The sequence below is a fragment of the Geotrypetes seraphini genome, chromosome 7, assembly GCF_902459505.1.
Source record: "Geotrypetes seraphini chromosome 7, aGeoSer1.1, whole genome shotgun sequence".
NCBI lineage: Eukaryota > Metazoa > Chordata > Amphibia > Gymnophiona > Dermophiidae > Geotrypetes > Geotrypetes seraphini.
Genome location: NC_047090.1, coordinates 11878183 through 11906153, shown reverse-complemented (window position 1 = coordinate 11906153; position 27971 = coordinate 11878183). Strand labels below are relative to the sequence as shown.

General features: G+C 43.4%; 1 protein-coding gene across 2 annotated transcripts; it reads left to right on the top strand.

The window, feature by feature from the left end:
- Positions 1–101: 101 nt before the first annotated feature.
- PWP1 (PWP1 homolog, endonuclein) lies at positions 102–27971 on the top strand. 2 transcript variants are annotated; one of them, XM_033953380.1, is made up of 16 exons: positions 102–246; positions 1686–1784; positions 2264–2322; positions 3887–4065; positions 4371–4456; positions 6191–6287; positions 7583–7693; positions 8360–8487; positions 11209–11282; positions 15979–16075; positions 17166–17227; positions 19062–19173; positions 19320–19410; positions 25417–25538; positions 26426–26531; positions 26632–27971. In XM_033953380.1, the coding sequence occupies exons 2-16, from the start codon at positions 1719–1721 to the stop codon at positions 26721–26723; spliced, it is 1482 nt and encodes a 493-aa protein (XP_033809271.1). In that variant the 5' UTR covers positions 102–246; positions 1686–1718; the 3' UTR covers positions 26724–27971. The 2 variants fall into 2 exon arrangements, with proteins under 2 accessions (XP_033809271.1, XP_033809272.1); XM_033953381.1 differs by lacking the exon at positions 102–246 and adding an exon at positions 318–812.

Here is a 27971-nt window from a genome sequence, read left to right as displayed (position 1 = left end):
GGTGTTTTCAGTAGTTTCAAATCTCTCTCTGGTGATCCGATAGCCTTTTTTAAGCCTCATTCAAGCCTTTCTCGGGCCATTCTAAGCCTCATTTTGGTGCTCCAATAGTGTCTGTCAGTGTATTTGAAGCCTCCTTCTAGTGCTCCAATGGCATCGCTCCTGGCGTTCCAAGCCTCACTCGGGGTTCTTCTCCGCGTTGCTTCTGCTCGAGGACTTACGGGCTCTGGACGTGCAAAGAACTTCTTAGTAATATTTCTCTCCTTCCTTATCACTTTCTAGCACATGCTTTGACTTTTTCTGCAAGTGGTGCTTAGGCTTTGCTGGTTGTCCTTTTTAGCAGCTGGGAAGTTTTGGGGTTTGTCCCCTGAGGGCCAGCCAAGCCATTAGGCGAGACCAGGCAGTTGTAGTGCCACTTGGGCTGCAATATTTGTAATGCTGCCTATTGTTGGCATTCAAATCTTAGGGATCAGTACTATTGTTCTGTGACGTTTGATTCTGGATTATTTTCAGGGTTTGTTTGGTAGTGGAGAGGTTTTGTTGCTCATTGTGGTGGTGAATTTCATTCTCTGCAATGGGCCAGCCTTGGTGCCTCTCCTAAAGCACCTACTACAGATAAAACAGAACAAGTAGAACTACAGATCTCTACACAGAAACTCTGTATAAACAGAATACCAAGTACCTCTTTCACATACAAATACCTTTTTTTATCCAGACCATCATTAAGGATTGGGAAATAGAATATAAATGAAGAGCTTATTTACTCGCACTGTTGCTTTTCCTTTATCTATGCCTTAAATGTCTCCAATATTGTGGTATGTCCACTCCCTTCTTATTGAGGTCTAAGAAAGGGTTAGAGATTTACGTTATTGTTTTAACTTTATTTCTTAAAATTGTTTCCTTCTGTTTTTCATGTAACAAGATTTTCTCTTGTGAAAGGTTACTGAAATATATAGAGGGTAACAGTCTTTCAATTTCCCTCCCAGTAATGCAGTATCTCTCTGCCTCCTTTCTCCTTTCTCTGTATATGAACAGCATCTCTCTCTTCCCTCTGTTTCTCGGTCCAGCATCTCAGCTTGTACACTTGGGTCGTCTTTGACTCTTATCTCTTTCTCTGCTCATTTCCAACAGACTGCTAAAACCTGTTGTATTAGATATTCAATGGGATTTAACTGGTTGGAATGAATCCTAATTGGGTAAATTCTGCCAACCAGCTGTACCGCTTAATATCAGCAGCATTTAACCAGATAGAGCTGCTGAATTTCAGCACAGAGTGCCATGGTTCTATCCGCTTAGTGCCTGGGTGGAGCCAGGTTTTATTCAGTTCACTAACCAGGCAAGTTTCTGAGTACAGTTACTGTAGGATGACTGCAATTTACATTTTCAGAGTATCTGTACTGAGAAATCGTCTTTCAATAGAGGCAGTACATGCATCTAACTGATGCATATTTATTAGGGATCTCCTGAAACTTGACAGGTTTCCAGCCCCTCAGGATTTGAGTTTGACACCCCTACTTGTATGTATGAGTAAGAGCCTGAGGATAATAAATGTGAGGGCAGGAAGTGAGCCATATGCTATCTCCACGGACCCTAACACACAAACAGAAACCTCTAGTGATACAGGATTTGTGTGCAATCTATAACCAGCTAACGATATCGGGGAAATTACTATTCTTTCTCTGACTTAGATTCTGCACTTGGTACGTTGACATCGAGGGACCATGAGCTGTCAGATTACCTGTGTGTGCTGGGTGCAGCAAGGAATTGCTAAACAGTCTCCAGATAAGGTGAGATGAGATTGGAAAGGAATCTGTTTAACCTCCAGCAAGGCTTTTCCTGGGGCAGTGTCACAGGAAGTGGGACACGGGGGTTTTCTTGCATTCTGTTTAAGCTCTGACCTACCTTCTCTTTGTTTGTTGGGTGAACCTTGTGGGTCCTGGTATAGCCATTTGATTCAAATCAGCATTCAAAAGCTGAGTGACAGAAGAGGAGGAAGAAGCTGAAATAGCTTCACATGATCGTGGTGGGGGGGGGGGTGGAGAGTAAGGGAGAAGGCTGGGAGGCATCAATTCAGGTCTGTCATAGGGAGGAGTCGGGTTTTATTTCACAAAAGGAATTAAAGTAAGCAGAGTTCTGTGAAATGTACCATGTACAACCATTTTTTGGTGTTGCCAGCAAACTTGTTGCTGGGTAAACTCGCTCGCACGTTTGTCTTTGAAAGTTGGTAGTAGGTGAGAGAATTTTTTTTTTTTTTTTACATTTGTAGGTGGAACTGAGCAAAGAGGAACTGAAGCGACTGATCTGTGAAGCGAAAGAGAAGCTCAGGTTAGTCTTGAAGAGAGCGCACCGCTTAGGAGGCGGTTTGGATTTGTCCAGGGGTTATATTGTTGGAGTGAGTTTTCCTTGTACTGTGATTGTTCTTATTTATATGGCTTATTTTGTGAACTTCTCTGGAAACATTTGTAATATTATAATGTACTTTAACATTACGATTCTCCAGTTTAAAGGGAATTGTATCTAAAAGGTTGTTTACTATCTCCTTTCCTTATCAGGCTGCCTCTGTATGGTCAATTTTGCCAATTCAAATGCATAAGAACATAAGAATTGCTGATGCTGGGTCAGACCAGTGGTCCATCGTGCCCAGCAGTCCGCTCCCGCGGTGGCCCTTAGGTCAAAGACCAGTGTCCTAACTGAGACTAGCCTTACCTGCGTACGTTCTGGCTCAGCAGGAACTTGTCTAACTCTGTCTTGAATCCCTTGAGGGTGTTTTCCCCTATAACATACTCCGGAAGAGCGTTCCAGTTTTCCAGCACTCTCTGGGTGAAGAAGAACTTCCTTACGTTTGTAAGGAATCGATCCCCTTTCAGCTTGAGAGAGTGCCCTCTCGTTCTCCCTACCTTGGAAAGGGTGAACAGTCTGTCTTTATCTACTAAGTCTATTCTCTTCATTATCTTGAACGTTTCGATCATGTCCCCTCTCAGACTCCTCTTTTCAAGGGAGAAGAGGCTCAGTTTCTTCAATCTCTCGCTGTACGGAAACTCCTCCAGCCCCTTAACCATTTTAGTTGCTCTTCTATACTAATTCTTACCATTTTTTGTAAAAACACTCAAAACTTTTTTTTTAGAAATTCAATCTTAGTAGTTCATAAATAAGACATTATCCCATTATTTATATACTAGTTTAATTAATCTACCCATGTTAGCAACTGCCTTGTGGCAAACACTCCGCCCATTGAATCCCTATGAACATTGGAGCGATTTCCACAGCCCGCTGCGATAAACGCCTTTGTAAAGGGGGGGTGGGGGACTGCTAGTTCTTTGTATATACTGTAATCCACTATGAACTATTTGTTGGCAATAGTGGAATGCAAATGATTTAACTGTAACAGGACAGGTAATATAATTGACTGGTTCTGGTTTTCTGGTGGTGCCAGGTCTCAGCTGGGATAACTGGAAAAGCTGCAAAGGGGTGTGTGGTGTTGGTTTTTTTTTTGGGGGGGGGGAGGAAGGGAATGTTCTTGTGTGTGTCGGGGTCACATGTAGTGCTGCTCTAAGATCTATAGTGTAACTGGAGTATATGTGAGGAGACATTTGCTCTGATAGTGTATGTGAAGCTGGCATGGCTGCCCCCCTCAGTGTGGCAGGGCAGCGTCTGTCTGTGTAGGGTTGCACCACTCTCTCTGTGTGTATGAGAGACGTCTGTACTGCTTCTCTTCATGTTGTAGCTAGTTTTTTTCAACTGTACCAGGAATGTAGTCTCAGCACTGTTCATGCTTACAGAACGCTCTCCTTCTGTTATCTTCCCTGTGAGCCTTACTAAGAGACTTTGTGCTTGGCAATGTTGGATGAGATGTTAAAGTAATCTATGCAGGGATGTGTCTACACTGTAGAGCAGTTGATGACGACGATGATGAAGGAAATGACGAAGGCGGAGATAGTGGAGTGTTGGAGGATGACACATGTGCGGCAGCTGAGACAGGTGCTTCCTTGGAGGAAGAGGAAGATCAGCCAAACTCTCGAGAACTTGCAGAATACGATTTGGAGAATTACGATGAAGAGGATGGATCTGGTGCAGTGAATTTCTTTATTATATTGGTGGGGTGGGGGGAGAGTAGTGAATTTCTCTCTGGGGAGAGGGCAGTAAATTTCTCTGAATCAGGAGTTTTGTAGGCTGGGATAGGAGTTTATAGGATTTCCCCAAGTCCATTCAGTAATGGCTTATGGACTTCTCTTTTAGGAAGTTAACCAAGCCTTTTTTAAACCCCGCTAAGCTAAATGATTTCGCCACATTCTCCAGCATTGAATTCCAGAGTTTAATTGTACGTTGTGTGAAGAAATATCCTTTACTTCTGAGTAACTTTTCCTTTCTTACAGATGCTGCGAGACTTGGCGACAGCTTGGCAGGCCTCACTGTATATGGCAACAATGAACATGACCCATATATCACTCTGAAAGATACAGTACGTACAGAAATGCATCTTTCATTGCTTCTCCTGAATGTACAGAGAACATTCTCATACCAAAGTAGATGGACAAGAGAAGGAAAGTAGATCAGCCAGTGACCAGATGCTGCACTGAAGATCTGCTTCTCATAGTGTTTTGTTCTCTTTTGTACATTACCTGTTTTTCCTTTTCACCACTTTGTGGATATGTATACAAATTGTCTGACCAAGAAATGATCAGGAGATAGCACTAATATTTCCCTCATAACACTTATTGCAGCCTCTTTGCTTGTACATTGACGCCTAGTGTGGTGGCAGAGAATATGAGAACATAAGAAAAGGCCACACTGAGGCAGAACATAAGAGTTGCCATACTGGGACAGACTGAAGGTCCTTTAAGCCCAGTATCCTTTTTCCAGTAGTAACCAATCCAGATCACAAGTACCTGGCAAGATCCCAAAAGAGTTAAAACTGATTTTATGTTGCTTATCCTAGAAATAAGCAGTGAATATTCCCAAGTCCATCTTAATAACTTAATAAATGGCTTATGGACTTTTAGGAAATTATCCAAACGGGGGGGGGGGGGGGGGGGGGTTGTCTTTTTTTTTAACCCTGCTAAGCTAACTGCTTTTATCACATTTTCTGGCAATGAATTCCAGTGTTTAGTTACACGTTGAGTGAATTATTTTCTCCAATTTGTTTTAAATTTATTACTTAGTAGCTTCATTGCATGCCCTCTAGTCCTTGTATATTTGGAAAGAGTAAGCAGAAGTGATTTCATGTCTACCCATTCCACTGTACTCAGTATTTTATAGTCCTCTTATCATATCTCCCCTCAGCCATCTCTCCTACCAAGCTGAAGAGCCCTAGCTGTTTTGGCCGTTCTTCATAGGGAAGTTGTTTTCAGTCATTAGTTTTCATAATACAATTAAACAATGACAAAGGAAATATGGATCAGAATGAATAAATTCATTTTCCATAACCAATAATGAATTATTTAGCTTTAGGTTTATTTCACACTAGTTATACTGCCTTTCAAATAAAATCAAGGCAGTATATAATCTAAAATTTCAATAAGAAAGGATGTGACAGAGCGCAGAAAGGGAGGAGAAAAAAAGCCTAGTTTTTGTGTGTTTGTATGTGTTTTTGTCTGTGCTGTGCATGTGTTGTGTCTGTGGGGGGAGGGGAATTTTAGATTGCTGAAAGATTTATGGGGGTAGAGTTTGGGAGGGGGTTCTGATGACCTGGGAGTTAGTTTGAAGGGGTGGTTTTGGGGGGGTGGAGAGGGTAGAGACAGAAGCAAATTCTGTCGCTACTGCATTTGACCTTAACTTAGTTCTGTGCTGCTGAAAGCTGGAATTTTGCCTATTGAAATGCAGTGGGCCATTTTTGGGAGGGGGAGGGGGCTTTTTTCCCTCTGGAACCCCTTCTGTTCCCCATCCAATGTGGCCAGTTTTCAACTTCCTTTTCACTGGTTTTTGCCAATGCCAGTTTTCATCCCCTTCTGTAAAAACTTTGGAGAATTGTTTGACCCCCAGATGAGCAGGCGTTCTCCCAACTCTTTAGTGTCATTTTTGTATAGAAATGCAATAACTGCATGTATCTGCTTGATCAACCATGTTTTGAGTTCCTGCTTTGGTAAATGATGTAGAAATGTTGCAAAGTTACTAGAGAGAAGCTGGTGTTTCAGTTGGGGAAGCGTTAGGAAATGGATGACATCTTTGTGGTTCTCAACAACTTTTCCCTTGTTAGGATCAATATGAACGTGAAGATTTTTTCATCAAACCCAGTGATAACTTGGTGGTTTGTGGAAGGACTGAGAAGGACCATTGCAACCTGGAGGTGCATGGTGAGTTGGTGTGGCAGAGAGAGCTGTGGCAAGGGAAGGTGACTTGAAGCATCTTAAGAAACTTGATACAACTTGTTTGCTTGCTTCCTCCTGCCTTGTGGTCCAAATTAGAAAAAGACAAGGGGACAAATTTGTCCCTGCCCCCTTGAGTTTTATCGCTGTAAGCTCTGCCTTAACCACACAAGCCTCAAACACTTACGATTTTAAAGTGTTTAAGGCTTGTGCAGATGAGGACAGAGCTTGCAGGAATGGGGCAGGGACAGGAAAAGAACTCGCAGGACGGGAAAATGAGTTTCCTTGGGGACAGGGGAAAATGTGTCCCTGTGTCATTCTGTAGCGAACATCTCCTTTCGTTGCTGTGGTGTTGGTTCCCTCTGTCCTTGTGCATAAAGAGAGCTTGGAATGACCTTAAGAGGTCATAAAGTCTCTCTAGAAGTCTTTGCTGAGACTTCATTTAGAGCACTGTGTACAATTCTGGAGACCGCACCTTCAAAAAGATATGAAAAGGATGGAGTCAGTTCAGACAGTGGCTACCAAAATGGTCAGTGGTCTTTGTCATAGTATATGCATATGAGGATGGACTTAAAGATCTCAATCTGTATACTTTGGAGGAAAGGCGGGAGATGGGAGATAAGATAGAGGATTCCTGTTAACCTCATCGAACTTCACGCTGTATTGCAGTATACAAATAAAATTATATGTTCTAAACTCAAGAAAGCTTGGGACAAGGGTGTCTGAGGGAGAAGAAGGGATAGTGGATGGTATGGACAAACAGACTAGATAGGCCACATGGTCTTTCTCTGGTTTCATTTTTTCCTGCTTCTATGATTTTGTAGAAATCCCACAGATAAATGGAATGGGTTTGCAATGCAGTAGGGCCTGGCACTAAATAAAGAAACGCTGTCTGCTGAATATTGTCCCCTGTAAATTCCTGGTTATTTTCCAGCATTTTTGCACCATGGATATTGTTGCTGTGTACATTTGTGTCATTTAGAGGAGTTAGTGAAGAAAAGGGACACAAACTAAGTGAAGGATGTGAAACGAGCCTGGAAAAGGGGTGAAAAAGAACTGGTGTTTATCCAAAAAACACTTGTTTTCCATCAGGGCTAATTAATCAGTGTTTATTAGCTGAATTTCTAATTGAATATAAGGCCTAAGCTGAATCTAACTAGAAGCCTTAAACATAACATTGCAACATAATAGATAATGGAAGAGAGAGGGTGATTGTGATCTATGTACAAGGTGACAGACACATTGTATTTACCTGTAATGGACTGAAATTTCTCTCCTCCTAGTTTATAATCATGAAGAGGACTCATTTTACGTACATCATGACATCCTCTTGCCTGCGTACCCCTTATGTGTGGAGTGGCTGAACTTTGATCCCAATCCGGAGGAAGTCTCAGGTATCTGATGGCAGGCAATACCGATCGACTGGGGTGCAGAACTTGTGGTGGGTGAGACAGGAGAAGACACTCTTAGGAGGTTGGGTGGCCTTCTGAAATGTGGGAATCATAAGCCTTAAAGCAGGGTTGCTCAAATCGGTCCTCGGGACAAAATCATCCAGTCAGGTTTTAGGGTTCCCTTAATAAATATGCACGAGAGAGATTTGCATACAATGGAAATAGTGCATGCAACTTTCTCATGCATATTCATAGTAGGTATCCTGAAAACCTGACTGGGTTGAGATCCCCTGCTTTAAAGGAATCCAGTTGATGGTTCTATTTTAAAATCGTGAGCAGCAGAAGACGGTCGTATCAAGCAATATAATTCGTCCTGCCATTTACAATCTAGCTGTCATACAGAGGTAAAAAGCCATTCACATTTGTGAAGTATAAGATTTTGAAATACATACAATTGAAGTAGCAATGGGCAAACGTGATCCCATCTCATTGTGTGCTCAGTGAACAGAGGTGACCATGTGGGCGAAATGTGAAATGCTATTTTGGCCTAGTGACACATCAGGGCCACAAACTTGTTTAGATTCTAGGCTATCTGATTGTATTTATTGTGGATAAAGAAACCCAGACCAGCTATGAAGCCTGTTGAATTGGTCTCTCCTTCTGTGGCAGGTAACTATGTGGCTGTTGGTAACATGACTCCAGTTATCGACATTTGGGACCTGGATTTAGTGGACTGCTTGGAGCCAGTTTTTTCACTTGGCAACAAGAAAACCAAAAAGAAGAAGAAAAAAAGCAAGGTGAATGGCGTTTTCCTATTTAGAAAGCAAATCAGTGCATTCTGTTTAGGTTCCAATAAAAAGTGTAATATTACATTACATTAGTATTTATGGATCGTTAATATGCCCCAGAAGGAGTTCAATGTGATTTACAATTAGGAAGAGCCTGGCCAGGGATCATATTACTTCATTAGGGTTCTTCACACAGATGAATTGGTTGTGTCCATGTGGCATATGATTATGGCATGTGGTTTGGAGAAATGATTGGCTATTTCTGATGTTATAATTTTGATATTATGGATTCTGGTATAGGTGTCACTTTCCTGGTTTGTAGGGAGCTTGGTCATCTATCGAGATAGGAGAGATGGTTTAGAAACATAGAACATGACGGCAGAAAAGGGCCACGGCCCATCTAGTCTGCCCACACTAATGGCCCACCCCCTAACTACCTCCATGAAGAGATCCCACATGCCAATCCCATCTTTTCTTAAAATCTGGCACGCTGCTTGCCTCAATTACCTGTTGTGGAAGATTATTCCAGCGATCAGCCACCCTTTCGGTGAAGAAATATTTTCTGGTGTCGCCATAAATTTCCCACTCCTGATTTTCAACCGATGCCCTCTTGTTGCCGTGGGTCCTTTAAGGAAAAAGAGATCCTCTTCCACCTCGATACAGCCTGTGACATATTTGAACGTCTCGATTATGTCTCCCCCCTTCTTGTTTGGTATCTGGTGATCATTGCCTGTTTAGTGGGAAGGGAGTTAGGTATTTTCCAAATAGGTGGAGGGGCATAATAAAAAAAACCCGTCCAAGTCCCTTTTTGACCTAAGGCCTTAAATGTTGAAAGTAGAAGCAGGGAAAATGTCCATTATCAAAACAAACGTCCAAAAGGAAGTTTTTTGATAATGGCCTGCCTCTACGTTCAGCTGTTTGAACGCCCAGACCACCACTACGTCTAAACTTACACCATATAATCAACCTAAAAAAAGCCTAAGTCCCAAAGTCCAAAACAAGGGCTTTTAGGCGAAGGGAGGGGCCAGTCCTTTTAAGGATGACCTAGAACCTAGAAGCATTTTCCCATCAGCATCCCTCCTAATCGTTTTTTTCCTTACATGTTTTCTTTCTCCAGCCCTTCTTTCCCTTTTGTTAATGTTTTTATATGTCTCTGAAAGTCATTATTATTCCTGATGATGTTTTGTCTTTTCAAACTGTATTCTAGCTAACAAATGTTTTTAACGATTTTCTACACCGCCTAGAAGGTTTGATTAGGCAGTATAAGAAATTTTAAATAAACTTGAAACTTGAATAGTTTTGGATTTGATCCCTCTAGGATTTGGAAATCTTATTCTCATATGGCTGCTGATCAGGTTGTATTTGTTTTTGGCTGGTATTTCAGTTCAATTCAACATGTAGTCTGATTCAAACAGACGTGAAGCAAATATGAGTAGCTGTAATGTGGTCTCTTTTTACCACACTTCCCCAAATGTGCTTTTTAACCCCTAGCTGGCATTCGACAACTTGTCCCTTTCAACCAGGCTCTCCCTCCTTCCCCCCCACCCCAGCTTGATGTCTTCTCACCTTCACTAGAGGTGTGCTCTCATCTCATACCATATCCAGAGCAGATAGTCTGTTTTCTTTTGGGCTTTCACAATTCTTGGCAACTCTGTGCTGTGCACTGGCCAAACTCCTAAGTAGATCTCAAAATCTCACAAGAATAGTGGGGTAGTTTTGGCGTCACATGGCTCCGATTTACTAAGAATCATACTGGTACCATAAGAAATGTTCTGGAGAAGGATGGGAAGAGCATCTGGGAACCTACCCGTAGGGTGAATGGGGGCCCTTATAAGACAAAAAAAATGCCTTGATGATATTTTTAGCTTCGTTTAGGTTATTTTCCCATTTGAATAAAGCCTTTAGGCCTGAAGGACAACAATTTAAAATAATTTGAGAGAGAGAATACATGTGGAACTTACATTTTGGGGGAGAGAGAAAATGTTGATAGATTCCTTCCTTAGAGTCGCTTCACAAATCTCCAAAGCTTGGGCAAATACAAAGGTTTTTTTTTGGCTGGTGGTTTTGGGAATTTCAGTAGGTGAAAATTTCAGTAGGGAATTTACATCCAGGTGACGGTGGGCGGGAAGAAGCAGAGGTGACTGATTCGCATCTGAGAATACATTGCAAAAGAAGCTGACGGGGAGTTAATAGGGTGGAAGGATAATGGGGGAGATCTGAATGTGGTACTTTGTACGTTATGAGGAGAATCTTAAACAGCTTCTAGCGTGAATTGGTCACCAATGAAGATCTTTAGACGGGGTGAAATTGGACTGTATCTTTATTATCAAAGCCAGCAGAGCTGCAGCCATGTTGGCTAATGCAACCTGTGATCCATCTGACTTTATACTGGACTGCAGAAGGCTGGCTAGAAATGTCGCATGATCCCTAATAGAGAATGACACGGTGACAAAATTCATCACCGTCCCCGTCCCCGCGGATAACCGCGGGAAATAATCCCATGTCATTTTTTAGTGTCTATTTCAGCCTCAGTCCTTCTACACCAGCATTCTTCAAAGCAAAGCTTGCGGGTCAGTGGTTGTGGCCATTCATACTCTGATTCTTCCCTCTCTCCTTAAAAAATGACATGAAGATGGTTTACCGCAGTTATCCGCGGGGACGGGAACGGTGATGAATTTTGTCACCGTGTCATTCTCTATTCCCTAAGGTCTTTTCTCTATCTGTTCACAGGACGCAGGTGCAGAGGGCACACCCGAGGGCCACTCAGATGCTGTTCTTGACCTTTCGTGGAACAAACTGATCAGGTAAAAATATTTGGAACGATTTCTCTCATTTAAAGAATAACAAAATAATGCAACTTAATTTGCAGCGTATAGCAGTGCCTGAAGCATTTACAGTATCGTTTTAACGGTAACCTTGCATCTGGCTTTTTCTGGAGCACTAGTCAAAGGCTACACGAGAGATCCTCCAGGACTGTTTGACTCAGCCAAGACATACCAAAATGAGGCGTGGAATAGCTCATCATAAATTACTCTTTTAGTGGGGAACTGAAAACCACAAGCACATTGGTCATCTCCTGCCCAGGAACAAATTGCATTGTCATAGCATTGATTTGATATTGATTGCTAATTGGCTTAATCTCCTCATAATTATTTATTTTATTCATTTATTATTTATTGGGAATTATAAACCACCTTTTCATGAAGGGATCAAAAGGTAACCCAGGAAACTACAGACCGGTGAGTCTGACCTCGTTTCTGGAGAAAATGGCGGAAGCACTGATAAAAGACAACATCGATGAACATTTTGAAAGAAACAAACTTCTGATAACCAGCCAACATGGTTTCTGCAAGGGGAGATCGTGCCTAACGGACCTATTGCACTTCTTTGAAGGAATTAACAAACAGATGGACAGAGGAGACCCCCATAGACATCATATATCTAGATTTCCAAAAAACCTTTGACAAGGTACCCCATGAACGCTTACTTCGGAAACTGAAGAACCATGGGGTGGAAGGAGACATACACTGACGGATCAGAAACTGGTTGGCGGGTAGGAAACAGAGGGTAGGAGTGAAGGGCCACTACTCGGACTGGAGGAGGGTCACAAGTGGTGTTCCGCAGGGGTCGGTGCTCGGGCCGCTGCTATTTAATATATTTATAAATGATCTAGAAACAGGGACGAAGTGTGAGATAATAAAATTTGCAGAGAACACCAAACTATTTAGTGGAGCTCGGACTAAAGAGGACTGCGAAGATTTACAAAGGGACCTGAACAAATTAGGGGAGTGGGCGACGAGATGGCAGATGAAGTTCAATGTAGAGAAATGTAAAGTATTACACGTGGGAAGCAGAAACCCGAGGTACAACTATACAGTGGGGGGGGGGGGGATGTTATTGAATGAGAGTACCCAAGAAAGGGACTTGGGGGTAATGGTGGACATGACAATGAAGCCGACGGCACAGTGCGCAGCGGCTGCTAAGAGAGCAAATAGAATGCTAGATATAATCAAGAAGAGTATTACAATCAGAACAAAAGAAGTTATCCTGCCATTGTATCGGGCGATGGTGTGTCCGCATCTGGAGTCCAATATTGGTCGCCGTACCTTAAGAAGGATATGGCGTTACTCGAGAGGGTTCAGAGGAGAGCGACACATCTGATAAAAGGTATGGAGATCAGTGTTCCCTCTAAGCGGGCGGGTGTTGTGAGCAAACATTTTTCACCGTGAGCCAAAAATATCGGGCGCCAGCAAGTTATGAGCCAACTCGCCCGATTCTCCTCTCGCCGCCCTGCCATCTGCCGTACACCTCTTCCGATCGTGCGCTGTGACGAGAAACGTGTGCGCTGCGATGTAATATTTTGTGCGCCAGCGCACGCCAGCGCAGCTTAGCGGGAACACTGGTTCAAATGGTTTTATTTATTTCCCCAAATTTATTTTTGTTATACGCATTGAAAATATTTGATATTGCGTTTAAATCAAAATCTCAATAAACTTGAAACGAGTGCCCGTGAGATTGTGGGAGGGTTAAATACTCAAAACTTAGAAGTTTTTGCTACGCCAGCTTTCTGGTAACATCCGGGGCCCATCATTTTTTGGCACCCCCCCCCCATCTGTAAGAAAAACATGATTTTTAGTAACAAACCACACGTCACACATGAGTACCTAGGAAAAGGCAGCATCTTACATATTGCAGTGAGCAGTACATCAATACACCCATTGTAAAACTAAACAAGCCAGACCAGCACAGATCAATCCTACACCGTCAATCCTAACAGAAAACCATGTCTTTCGAACACACAGAACACAGAAAACACCTTCGCCTAGTAAGGAATATGTAATCACAAACTAACCCCTCCCTCTTTTACAAAACTGTAGTGTGGATTTTAGCTACGGAGGTAACAGCTCTGATGCTCATAAAATTCTGAGCATCAGAGCTGCTACCACCAAGGCTGGTGCTAAAAACGCTTCACAGTTTTGTAAAAGGGGGGATAAAATAAAAATACATAGACAAAGGTTAAATTGAACCAGCAAGAAGCTGGACTCTGCATACAATGCTTCACAGAAACAGTGACACATGTCTCCTAAAGCAATAAATAAATAGAAATTTTTTTCTACCTTTGTCTTCTGTGGTTTCTCCTTTCCTCATCTTCTTGTAACTCTCTTCCTTCCATTCACTGTCTGCCGTCTCTCTTCCCCTATATGGCATCTTCTCTCCTTCTATGCCCCTTCCAGAAACTGTATGCCTCCCCCTTCCATCTCTCCTTTCACCCCATTGGTCTGGCATCTCTCTCCTCGCCTTCCCTCTCCCACACCTCTCCTCATAGTCTGGTATCTCCCCTTCCCTGATTCTCTGGCATCTCTCTCCTTTCCTTTTCTTCCATCTTTCGCTCCCCCTCCATGCTCTCACATCTCCCCCTTCCTTTTCCCTTAGACTGGCATACCTTCCTCCTATGCTCCAAGCCCTGGCATCTCCTTTAATTCCCTCCCTCATCTTCCTTCTCCCTCCAGCTGGGTACCGCAACACTCTTCCCTGCAGCTCTACACTTCCCCACAATTGCCATGCTTCGGTTCCTCTTCTTCCTTCCTTCCTCCCCCCCCCCCCCCGCGGGACCCTGCGGCACCATCAACTCTTACTCCCTCTAATGTCGGCCCTGCAGCTCCAGACTTCCTCGCACCTTCTCCCCTCCCCCTTTGGATCGCTATTATTTTAAATGTTATAGCCGCGGAGCTGTATCCATCAGTGGAGATGTCTAACCTCGGCCTGCCCCGGAACTCTTACTGCAGCAGCCGCCCGTCTAGGCAGGAACAGGAAGTCACTGTTGCAGTAAGAGTTCCGGGGCAGGCCGAGGTTAGACATCTCCACTGATGGATACAGCTCCGCGGCTATAACATTTAAAATAATAGCGATCCAAAGGGGGAGGGCCGACATTAGAGGGAGTAAGAGTTGATGGTGCCGCAGGGTCCCGCGGGGGGGGGGGGGAGGAAGGAAGGAAGAAGAGGAACCGAAGCATGGCAATTGTGGGGAAGTGCAATCCCCCCAATGCGTCCCCTTACCTTACCTCCCCTTACCTTTGCGACGCGTGTGTGCGCTGTGAAGAGAAACTTTGCGCTGCGATGTAATATTTTGTGCGCGAGCGCAGGCCAGCGCACCTTAGCGGGAACACTAACATTGGAGATTCTTTCATACGCTGAGAGATTAGAGAAACTGGGACTCTTTTCCCTGGAGAAGACAAGACTTAGAGGGGATATGATAGAGACTTACAAGATCATGAAAGGCATAGAGAGAATGGAGAGGGACAGATTCTTCAAACTTTTGAAAAATAAAAGAACAAGAGGGCATTTGAAAAAGTTGAAAGGGGACAGATTCAAAACGAATGCTAGGAAGTTCTTCTTTACCCAACGTGTGGTGGACTCCTGGAATGCGCTTCCAGAGGGTATAATAGAGCAGCGTACGGTACTGGGGTTCAAGAATGGATTGGACAATTTCCTGCTGGAAAAGGGGATAGAGGGGTATAGATAAAGGACCTGGACCTGTTGGGCCGCTGCGTGTGCGGACTGCTGGGCATGATGGACCTCAGGTCTGACCCAGCGGAGGCATTGCTTATGTTCTTATGAATCTGTTTACAATACATTGAATAGTAATCGAGTACTCTGGGGAAATACTTCAATCTAACTCTGGTACCTTGCCAGATGATATTCAAAGCAATTTGGCCAACCACTGACCAATGACATCGCTTGGTCTGGGCTAGCCACTAAGTGCTGCTGAAATTTGCAGTTGGCACCTAACGAAGCCGGCTGTGATGGTGAAATTCTGGAAGCAGAGTCAACACTTTTCCGCTTAAGTGATGATTTTCGGCCCTTAAGTGGCCAAGTTCAGTGTGCAAATGGAACCGCCTATGTCTGTCCTATCTTTATGCACTAATCCACGGCCACGTAGGCGCTCAATATTGACTTAAGTGGCTTTGTGTTAACTGGCTCAAAAATAACCAGATATTCAGAGCCAAAGCTGCCGGTTGAATACCAGCCGCCTGGTTCTCGGAGCTGCGAGGACACCCAGGCATTGGATTTTGTAAACTTTCAGCATTAGACAGTGATCCTTACTATGCGTCTCTTAAGCATGCGCGCTCGGCTGCTGTGGCTTGCGGGCATGCTTATGGTGCCATTGACTGTTGTGCTTTAGCTGGCAGGGTGTTTTTAATTTTTTATGTTGGGAGGGGAGGGTCCACTCATGTTAGCTGTTGTCCCCCAAAAAAGAAATTTAATGTCTGACTATGACATTAAAGGCAACTTTGAACTTTTAACAATTTGATTTGCTCCTGTTACAGGAGGTAACGTGTTCATAAACAGGAAGCTGACTTTGAAAAAGCAGCGTCCGACTTGGCATGAGTAGGAGAACCGTGTTAATGTGATTGATATAGAACAAGGACCAGCATCTTCAGTGTTCTCTACAAGCATCCATTGTGAAATGCATTTTTTGTCCTTTTTCTCTGTGTATCAGGAATGTATTGGCCAGTGCTTCAGCCGACAGCAGTATCATCCTCTGGGACATGAGTTTGGGAAGACCAGCTGCAGACATAGCACTGCACAAAGACAAGGTTTGCTGACTTCATGATGCTATTTCTTGCTACTGAACACCTCTGCTTCTCCTTTTTCAGGGCTTAGACCTTTACCCAGCAGCCTGGGGGTGTCACCTTCTGTACCTCATCTCTAACATGATGCTTCCCCCCCCACACAGTAGGGGATGTTAACCTTTTCTACCTCACCCTTGACATCTACCTTCTACCGCCTGGGGGTGTCGCATTCTGTACCTCACCCCTCGCTTGCCCTCCCCCATGCAGCTTGGAGGATGTCACCTTCAGAAACTTGGGGAATTCTGTTAAAAAAAAAAAAAAAAAGTAAAATTCTTACGTTTTGGTGGAATTCCCTGTGTCATATTTACAAGATGGAAAGAGCAATTGCAATACAGAAAGGAAGTTATAAATTTTTTTTTAAGATATGGAGACCGATGGTTGATTTTTGTAGTGAATAGGCATCATTTTTCTTTGATAATATACATAGGGGGGGTAGGGGGATTGGAAGATAAGATGTAGCGAAATTGAAATTTTGAAGGAATATGATAGTTCTAATGATTGTATAGAAAGATGGGAGGGTTTTTAATTAATTTACATATTAAGAATATAATGTATGATGTTCAAGTGTTGTACGATAGTATTTCATGTTGTTCTTTTTGTGCACTTGATGTAAGTTTGAAAAAGAATAAAGAAATTAAAAAAAAAAAAGTCTATTTTTCTCTATATCTGCAATTTCTTGTGTAGAATTCCCCTGTGATAAGACCATGATCTGATGCCCTCAGCTTTCTCCTGGCTGTGGCTGCCCCCCCCCCCTCTTTCCCTACCTCCTGGCAGGTTCATTCCCATTATTCTCTGCCTCCTTTCAAAGATACTCCCCTCCCCCATTCCATAGCAAGACTCACAGTTTTCTCTCCATCCTTTTCTCCTTCTCAAACCTGCCCGGGCACTGTATCCCATACTGCTAGTGGCCTCACCATCTGTGTGTCCTCCCTAAGCAAACCCCCGGTACATAGCCTAGTGAGACACGTTTCTGCTTCCCCATCCTGAATCTCTCCCGTTCGTGTTGGTGAGTGTGGAATAAACCTCATGTCATGAATTTCTTATCATTTTTCAGGTTCAAACGCTAAAGTTTCATCCATTTGAGCCCCAGACTCTGGTCTCTGGATCCTATGATAAGTAAGGAATATACATTAAGGATTCCTTTCCATCCACACACCCTGACCCAATTGTCCTGTTTGTTATCCAAAGGAAAGTGATTTGGCGGAAACCTTTTCAGTTATTTATTTAACATTTCTACTCTGTCTATGATGAAAGCAGATTATACATACTAATATACAAACTCAGATCCCAAACCCCCAAAAAACTATTGAAAACCAGAGACACAAAGTGAATTTGTGGCCCAACCCACTGACTGCTTGTGCAACCAAATACTGGTACATCCAGGTACAGTAAGGATTTTCTAAGTCTGCAGCAGTCATATTAAACATGCACACAGTAATTTCATATACCAGTCAGTTTCAGCAAGACGTTACCTCACTGCTTTGCCAAACTTCATTCAGTACAGTTAAACGTTATTTTTAGTTCCTTAGCGGGCCACCACGCACTCAACTCATTTCATTGTGCGGGGCTTTATGCACCCTTTCGTCACTGGACCCATAAATTTTGAATGCGTTTTTATAAATATAAATTTTACCTTCATTTATTTAAATATAAATATGCTAAAAGTACTTAGCTTATATTAGACACTAGTCGGGAGGGTAGAAACATCAGTCATCCAACATGTTTCGCCCGTCACAGGGCTTTATCAAGGCTCCCTCTCCCACTCATCAGTCATCCAACATGTTTCGCCCGTCACAGGGCTTTATCAAGGCTCCCTCTCCCACTCATCAGTCATCCAACATGTTTCGCCCGTCACAGGGCTTTATCAAGGCTCCCTCTCCCACTCATCAGTCATCCAACATGTTTCGCCCGTCACAGGGCTTTATCAAGGCTCCCTCTCCCACTCATCAGTCATCCAACATGTTTCGCCCGTCACAGGGCTTTATCAAGGCTCCCTCCCACTCATCAGTCATCCAACATGTTTCGCCCGTCACAGGGCTTTATCAAGGCTCCCTCTCCCACTCATCAGTCATCCAACATGTTTCGCCCGTCACAGGGCTTTATCAAGGCTCCCTCCCACTCATCAGTCATCCAACATGTTTCGCCCGTCACAGGGCTTTATCAAGGCTCCCTCTCCCTTGCCTTGATAAAGCCCTGTGACGGGCGAAACATGTTGGATGACTGATGTTTCTACCCTCCCGACTAGCATCTAATATAAGCTAAGTACTTTTAGCATATTTATATTTAAATAAATGAAGGTAAAATTAATATTTATAAAAACGCATACAAAATTTATGGGTCCAGTGACGAAAGGGTGCATAAAGCCCCGCACAATGAAATGAGTTGAGTGCGTGGTGGCCCGCTAAGGAACTAAAAATAACGTTTAACTGTACTGAATGAAGTTTGGCAAAGCAGTGAGGTAACGTCTTGCTGAAACTGACTGGTATATGAGAGTATTCTTCATTCAAATTAGATTGAGTTAGTGCCTTGGTTTTCATTACACAGTAATTGCATAACATTTTTGCGCATAAGACACTGTAAATGGATTCTTATTAGAGCTGTACTAAATGGCATATTTTAGTGTTTGGTCAAATGCGAAAAATGAAAAATATTCTATTATTGATTGAAGATGCAAAAGTCATCATAGGACTCCTGGCTTGTCATCTACAGAAAATCTCACCATTGGCAATGCAAGAAGACCACCTCCCTCCATACCTGGGTTGAAATTTGAATTCTCCTCTCCTGGTACCCAATGTTTTGGGCCTGGTTCTCATCTGCAAGCTCACTCTCCTCTGCTGCTGTGCCCCCACTTTCCTCCCCATCCTTGTTTGTTTAGCTTGCTCACTATTCATTTGCTTGATTTCTTTGGTGATGACTTTCAATGCGAATGAACTTTTGGATTTGCTCTTAGGTCTGCCATCCTGTATGACTGCCGAAACCCTCAGGGAAACCATCGCCGTTGGAGATTCAGTGGGCAGGTGGAGCGAGTTGCATGGAACCATTTCTCTCCATGTAATCTGTTGGTAGGTGTTCCCTGTACTTTTCCATCCTTGTCTTCAACATTCAGTTGTCTCTGGGATATGTCTCTTAAAGGTGTGGCTCTTTCTGCCTTTCCACCGGGTCCCTTTTCTTCTTTATTAACGTGTACTCTGACTGTGATTAATCTCAGGCTAGCACAGAGGATGGCTTCCTGTACTGTCTTGATGCCCGCTCAGATAAGCCACTATTCACACTGAAGGCACACGATGGAGAAATATCTGGTGAGTTATTGGTTTGATTTGTTTGCTTATGTAGTCAGAAGTCACTCAGGATCCCCGATGTTAGCATAAGAAAAAGCCGTGCTAAGTCACGCTAAGTTCTATTGGGCACTTAGGGCCTGATTCTCCAAAGTGCGTCCCGATTTTAGGCAGCTGTAGGCGTCCTACAGCTGTCTAATCAGCCAATCGGGATGCATGTTTTTAAAAAAAATGCTCCCCAGGCAGGCCGCCTATATTGAAGGCGCCTCCGGGAACCTAGGGAGACCCGCAAGATGCCTAAGCTCGCCTAAGGGCCTTAGGCGAACCTAGGCGGCCCTACGTGTCTCCCTAGTAGAGGAAGAGACGCTTAAAATGTAGGCCAGCAAAATGCTGGTCTAAATTGTAAGTAGACGCGGTCGCTATACTTATGGCAGCAAGGGATCTCCCTGCTGCAATAAGTATAGCGGCCGCAGTCGCGGCCACCTGTCCCATCGCCAACAGGAGGATGCCCAGTCCTCCTGCCGGAACCCCCCTGGAACTCCCCTCCCCCCCAAACTGGTAATCGCGGGCAGGAGGATGCCCAATCCTCCTGCCAGAAAGCCTGACAACCCCCCTCCCCAAAACTAACCTCCCTCCCCCAAATAACCTTTACATGTTGGTCGGCTGGATGTGTCTTGCTGCCGTCCAGCCGACGGGCCCGCCTCGTGGAAATGAGACGGGCCCGCCCCTTCCCGGCCCATCCCCGCTAAATCTAAGGCCTGATGGGCCCAGGCTCTAGAAGCCTGGACCAATCAGGCCTTAGGCATAGTGGGTCCACCCATCCCTACTAATCCTAAGACCTGATTGGCCCCTTTTAGTAGTCTCACCATAAAATCATTGATGCAGTGTTCTGGTTTTCTAAAGTGTTGTCCAACAGAGCTGATATCCTGGTTGTCATTGCAATTTTTAATATGATATCTGTGTAAATTGATCCTAGTCTTTTCCATCTGGCTTGTTTCTCCAGTCTAGCATCCTTCTTTACACTTTTTGCATCAAATGATATATACCACATTGGAAGATGAGCATATGAAGGACCCCTTATGCGGAATGTTTTTCCCATGTGAGAGACCATGAGGTCCTGTGAAATGTTTTTGCAAAGTTTTCACTTTAGTATATTGCATGGGCATTTTGTGAACTTATGTTGGGAGTTTGTTTTGGGGGTTTGTTTGGGGTTTTTTTTAATAGTTTTTGTTTCAGATTAAGTGGCTGTTGGAAAGCTAGCATGGGTGGAGCTGGGGCTATTTCTACCAGTAATTCATCCTCCTGGAGTAAAGGTTGTAGGTCTTATAATTTTCTCTGTTTTCCAGCTCTGGATTGTATGTCACTATCAGGGTGATTCATTTTGTGGTTGTCTTGCCATTGTACTGCAGTAGGTTTTCTCTGGGTATTTCAGAAGAGGAGGCAGTATTCTTGGAAATGATTTTGGAGTTGTATCCTTTTTGTTTGAAAGATTCAGTCAGGGTTTTGAGGTGTTTCTCTGTCTTTTGGGTCAGAGAAAATATGGTGGTATTATACAGCTTGGCTGTGTATAATGGATTCTTTTTGTATGTGGAAGCTGGAGTTGTGGAGGAAGCTGCATCTGTCTTCAAGTTTCCTGTGTATAGAAGTTTGTATATAGCCATTGTTGATGGAAACTGTGGTATCTAGAAAGTTGAGTTTGGAAGGAGAAATTGACGACTTTCTATAAACGGGTAGAAACATAGAAACATAGAAATTGACGGCAGAAAAGGGCCATAGCCCATCGAGTCTGCCCATACCAATGACCCACTCCCTGATTCTTACTCCCCTATAGATCCCACATGAATATCCCATTTTCTCTTAAAATCTGACACGCTGTTGGCCTCAATCACCTGCTGAGGCAGCTCGTTCCAATGATCGACCACCCTTTCGGTGAAGAAGTACTTCCTAGCATCACCTTGAAATTTCCCTCCCCTGATTTTCAGCGAGTGTCCTCTGGTTACCGAGGGCCCTGTAAGACTGAAGATATCATCTTTCACCTCTATACGCCCCGTGATATATTTAAAGGTCTCAATCATGTCCCCCCTCTCTCTTCGCTCCTCCAGTGAGTACATCCGCAGTTTTTTTAACCTTTCTTCATATGTGAGATCCCTGAGCCCCAAGACCATCCTGGTAGCCATTCGCTGAACCGACTCAACTCTCAACACATCTTTCCGGTAGTGTGGTCTCCAGAATTGAACACAATACTCGAGATGAGGTCTCACCATGGATCTGTACAGTGGCATTATGACTTCAGGTTTTCTGCTGACAAAACCCCTACGGATGCAGCCTATCATTTGTCTTGCCTTGGACGAAGCCTTCTCCACATGAATGGCAGCCTTCATATCATTGCTAATGATCGCTCCTAAATCACGTTCCACCGTGGTCCTGGACAAGGTTTCACCATTTAGTGTGTAAGTTCTGTGTGGATTTTTTTTGTCTAGGTGCATTACTTTACATTTTTTAGCATTGAAGCCTAGCTACCAAGTTGATGACCACTGTTCCAGCTGCCGTAGGTCCTGCGTCATAAAGTCAGGTACACTGCTTTTGTCTACTATGTTGCATAGTTTGGCGTCGTCGGCAAACAGTGATACCTTTCCTCTAAGCCCTTGGGTCAAATCTCCTATGAATAAATTGAATAGAATCGGCCCTAAGACGGAGCCCTGAGGTACTCCACTCGTCACTGCTGACGTTTTGGAGGGGGTACCGTTTACCATCACCCTCTGAAGCCTACCATCTAGCCAATCCCTTACCCATTTAGTGAATGTATCCCCTAATCCCATTGATTTTAGTTTGTTCAACAGCCTGCGGTGTGGGACGCTATCAAAAGCTTTGCTGAAGTCCAAATATATCACGTCCAGGGACTCCCCGGCATCCAGATGACTGGTCACCCAGTCAAAGAAGTCAATCAGATTAGTTTGGCAGGACCTTCCCCTGGTAAATCCGTGTTGGTGTGGATCACGTAAATTTTCTTCGTCTAGAATTTTGTCAAGATTCTGTTTGATCAGTGTTTCCATGAGTTTGCACACTATGGATGTAAGACTCACCAGTCTGTAATTTTCTGTCTCTGTTCTGCAGCCCTTTTTGTGGAGTGGAATTACGTTAGCTGTTTTCCAGTCTAGGGGTACTTTTCCCGTGCGCATGGAAAGATTGAAGAGCACGGATAGTGGTTCAGCCAGAACTTCACTCAGCTCTCTGAGTACCCTGGGGTGTAGATTGTCTGGTCCCATGGCTTTGTCTACTTTGAGTCTTGAAAGTTCGTGGTAGACGCTACTGGGTGTAAACTCGTAATCATGAAACAGGTCATTTTGGCTGTCTCTTATCTGTAGTTGTGGACCAGCTCCCAGTGCTTCACAGATGAATACTGAGCAGAAGTATTCGTTTAGCAGTTCTGCCTTGGTAGTATCAGAATCTGCGTAGTTTCCGTCTGATTGCCTAAGGCGTTCTATCCCATTTTTGTTTCTCTTCCTGTCGCTAATGTACCTGAAAAAGGATTTGTCCCCTTTTTTAATGTTCTGTGCTAGATCTTCCTCTATTCGAAGTTTGGCTTCCCTGACTGCCTGTTTGACAGCCTTAGATCTGGCCAGATAGTCTTCTTTTGCCTCCTTTTTCCCAAGATGTTTGTAGGTGATAAATGCTTCTTTTTTCTTTTTAATGAGATCCGAGATTTCCTTGTTGAACCATTGTGGTAGTGCTACAATCTCTCACAGACATGCATTCCAAATGCAAATACATGGGTTCTTATTATTTTTAGCCCCCACACGTTGGACATATTCATAGAAATGGGATCCCAAGAAGCCTGATTGGACTCTGTTCCCACGAAGCATTTTGATACCCTCCATGTACATATTCACTTGACCTTTAATTCTCATGACTATCTTTGCTCTGTTTTCTCATTTTATATTTGTTCTTATATTCATGGTTTGTTTTTTTTTACTGAGGTTTTTTTCCTTCATTTAAATGCAAAATTACAAAAGTGGATGCATTGTGTTAGATATTTATTGATGGGTTACATCTTTCTGAATTTTTTACATGCATTTACAAAATTGATTTAGTATTGGTGTTCATTTCTGTTTTGTCTTAAAATTTAATTTTTTATTTGTATAAATTTGTTTTTATAATTTATATATATATATATATATATTTTGTTTGTTTGTTTTTATATGTTGATCTGTCCACAGATGGGTCTCTAATTTTATAGATTTGTAAATGGTTTTATGTTTATATAGAAACTCAAAACATTTGAACTGCTCCATCTGACTGTACCTTTTTGTCAGCAGATCTTTGCCTCCCCTACCTGCTTCTTAAAGTAGCGAAATTTCATGATGCTTGCTTCCTCAAACCTACCTTAGTAATGGTTTACAGCATTTTCATCCAGAACTTGTCCAAATCTTTTTTAAACCCAGTTACACAATATGCTTTTATCACATCCCCTGGTAATGAATTCCAGAATTTAATTGTGCATTGATTTGAAAAAAAAAAATAGTTTCTGGTATTTGTTTTAAAGGAACTGTCTTCTAGTCTGTCATTCCTGAAAGACCAATACTCAGCTTGCATTTATCCATTCCAGTTATGATGTTATTGACATTTGTCATATCTTCCTACCTGTCTCTTTTCAAAGCTGAAGAGTCCCAGCCTGTTCAAACTTCCCTTTATCCTCTTTTCTAATTCTTCTATTTTTTTTGTCTTTTTATTCTTTACACTAGTATTTTAGCCCGTTACATTAACGGGTGCTAGAATATATGTCTGTGTGTCTTTATTTCTGTCTCTCTCTCCCTCCCGCTGTCTGTCTCTCTCCCTGGCCCCCTTTGTCTGTCTTTCTGTGTCTCTCCCTGTCCCTGTGTCTTTCTTCTTTTCTTTCTATCTGTCTCTCTCCCTGCCTCCTATGCAGCAGCATTTCTCTCCCACCACTTCCCTGTGCAGCAGCCACAGCAGGATTCCCTCCCCCTCCATTTCCCTCCCCCCACACCACTTCCCTGTGCAGCAGCAGCGTTTCCCCTACCCCCCCCCTTTCCCTTCCCGCGGTCTGGCCGGCTCCCTTAGTCCCTTACCGCCCCCCCCTTCCTGCAGTCCCGCCTAATCTTCCGATTCCAGCAGCGTCTGCAGCACTCTACACACTGCTGCTTCAGGGCCTTCAATAGAAGGCCCCAAAGCAGCGTGTGTAGAGTGCTGCAGACGCTGCTAGAATCGGAAGGTTTCAGGACTCGCAGCCCTTGCCAGACCCGAAGCGAGCTCTGGGTTTTTGTTTTTGTTTTTTTTTAAGCGGGCCCAGCTGGAGCAGGAGGAGAAGCCTGGGAGGCAGCAATTAAAGTCCGTTCATGTGCCCACTGACGTTGCCCTGGCTAGTTCACATCCTTGAGACTGCAAGAGCCGCCGCATCAGACAGGCTTCGCACTGCCACACGCATGTGCACTCCTACCTGCGGGTCCCTACAGCTCATGGAAAACGGGAGCACGCAGGTGGGAGTGCGCATGCGCGCTTAGGGCTTTATTATATTAGATATTTCTTTCTGACTTGCTACACTGTCGTCGTCTGTCTTTTCCTTTTTTAGTTCTTTTGTCCAGAATTGCACACAATATTTAAGGTGCTGTGCAATACCTTTCAACTAGAATTCATATCTATAAACCTTCCCAGGCCATGGAAGGAAAGGGATTTAAGGCTGGCTTCAGTAGGGTTACGTCAGACTAATGGAGCAGATTACCCTAGAGAGAAAAATGTTGACTGAACTATAGTTTTTAAATGCCAATTGAAGATTTCACTCTTTCAAAGACTGATGTAAGAGTTTTGTTACCATTTGGGCTGTCTTTGTAGGGAGCTATTTGAGACAACTCTAATGTAATCTAGGGTTTGATATGATGCCTCGAGTCTTGTATATTCAGATAGAGAAGCAGAGCTGTGAGGGTCTAGGCCAGAGCTTAGATCCTGTGTCAGGCAGAGACACCTGCATATAACGGTGAATAAGAGCTAATGGATCTTTCCCATCTGTTTTGCTAGGACTGGAGTTAAGTAGTCAAATCCAGGGATGCCTTGTTACCTGCTCTGCAGACAAACATGTGAAGGTTTGGGACATTCTGGGAGACAGACCAAGTTTGGTGCATTCTCGAGACATGAAAATGGTAAAGTGACACCACGATATGTCTGGTTTTGACACATATCAAGCACATTACTTTGGGGGGGGTTTCCTTCACATACAGTGATGATTCACATTTTATAATGGAGCGTCTGCATTACTGCACTGTGGAACTAGTCCAAGTTTATTTAAAATTTGATAAAATCACTTTTCAGAATTTCAAAGCAATGTACAATAAAAAATAGGGGAGACAAACAATTATTGGGGGAAACACTGACTTACTGAGAGAGAGAGGAAAGTAAAGGGAGGAATTACAATCAATATAGGAAGGAAAGAGAACGAAGAAGGGATAAAACATAGGGGAATTACGTAGGTGGTGCCTTGCCTGGGTTAAGCATTCCTGAATAGTCCAACCTCTCCCTGGAGTCTGGTGCTTTCCACTCCTTCATGAGCTCTAGGACCCTTGCAAACGCCATCGTTTCTTCTGTGTTTCTCTGCAATTGCCTTTGTGTACTACACTCTCGTACATATTACTCCAAAGCTTCATTTGTATTATTAATAATAATCATTTATTCTTATATACCGCCAGACCACGAATGGTTCTAGGCAGTTCACAGCAGATAAGGCTGAACATGCAACGAATATACATCAATCTCTAGAATGTACACAATACATGTACTATTTAAAAAGCTATTAGGAAGCTTGGGTTACAAATTTGTCAAATAATTGTGTCTTTTTAAGAGTTATTTGACAAATTTGAAATTGTAATTGTCTTGAGGTTTGGTCAGGTAAAACTTGTGAACAAAATCTGCATAAACAAAACCTGCATAAACAAAATCTGCATAAAAGGTAAAGCCCTTTGAATCTACCTCATGGTTGGGCAGTCCATTACATGAGGTTAATGCCCTTCTCTGTTTTGTGTTTCTTTTACAGAGCGTTCTTTTCTGCAGTGCCTGCTGCCCTGACTTACCTTTTGTGTACGCCTTTGGGGGCCAGAGAGAAGGACTCAGAGTCTGGGATATAAGCAGTGTTGCTGCGGGTAAGGGCCATTACAGTGACGATGCTGTTCCCTCCCCTAGAGGCACCCTCCTCTCCATCCCGCCATTCAGTCCTTGATTCTCTACTTGTTTCTGTTGCAGTGCAAAAAGTATTTGGAAGCCGCAAAAGCCTGATGGTCGACAGTGCTTCTTCAGATCCTGTAGCCGGTACATCCTGCAGCATGGACTCATGAAAGAATGTGGGATGGATTTTCTAATTACCAGATGGAGTCCACTCTTTGTCATCTTTATTTTGTTCTTCTCTGTGATTAAAAATCTAATCCATTGAGGACCACAGTACATTGTTCAGTGGCAGTAAGGCTTACACTCCTCCTTAACGACTTTTGAACCTTTTCCAGGTGAAAATTTACAGAATTACTGTATAGTAACATGGCAGTGCAGTTTCTGAATGGTGTGACTGCTCTATTTAAAGGGATTCGTTCTTTTTAATTCAGTTATTGCAGAAAGGAATGGAAGTTCCACATGGCAGCATCTGCATCGATTACATCATCACAGATCGCCTATGTTAGGTATCGGGGCGATGTGCGCCGAGCAGTAATTCCTTGTGCTGTTATCCTTCTGGAATGACACAAGCGCTTACTAGCTCAGTGGCTGGTGTGAGGCCTCTAAATGTTAGTGTTCTGTAACCTGTGCGCTTACGTGCTGGGCGTGCCCCTGACCTGCCAGTGCCCCTCCCAGGTCCCTCCCCCCCTCCCCCCGGTGATGGACTTCGGGCATGAACTATTGTGCAGGTAACTGCTAGGTATTGCCAATTACGATCTATCATAGCCAGTGATTTATCGTTGATACCAATTAGTTTCCAATTATTACATTAAATTACATGTGCAACTGAAACTATAAGCTGAGCGACCAGCTTTGCACGCTAAGCGTACATTTTGGCATGCAAGACATTTTGCAATGTCTTTGTTGGAGAAGGGCGCACGTGCTTATGGGGCCGTCTTTCTTTCAGAAGCTTAGAAAGCAAAAGGATGCATCCGCTTTCACTTGCAATGTTGGTGCAAAGTGGGACTACTCTTTTGGTACCAAGCGTAAGATGTACAATGCTCAGAATCCTGGACTGGTCTCGGTCTTGCAAGAGCAGCCCAAGTCTTTGGACACTGATGCTTATCTGAGTTTTATGACGCAGGAAATAGATTGGACCTATGGAGTCATTCATTATCCACACAGCTGTACTAGCTTTGCCTACTGCTGCCTGTCTGTATTGCTGGCAGAGAACAGTCCCTTCTCTCTCTTCCCAGGGGAGTTTGTTCAATTTCTGCCTTGCACAGAATTTCTCTAATGTCGCAGCGAGAGGAGAATGCTGCCCACCTGCCTTAAGCTCTTGGTAATCAGATGCCTACTGACAAAACATGTCTTGATTTTTGGGTGGCTCTTTTCAGATACTTGTTGTAATAAAACATTTTAATATACATTACAACTTT

Coding starts and splice junctions, on each gene's coding strand:
- PWP1 (XM_033953380.1), top strand. CDS start 1,719: ATGAGCTGTCAGATTACCTGTGTGTGCTGGGTGCAGCAAGGAATTGCT. Junction 4,457..6,190: donor ATATCACTCTGAAAGATACA/GTACGTACAGAA, acceptor TTCCCTTGTTAG/GATCAATATGAACGTGAAGA. Junction 17,228..19,061: donor GTCTCTGGATCCTATGATAA/GTAAGGAATATA, acceptor ATTTGCTCTTAG/GTCTGCCATCCTGTATGACT.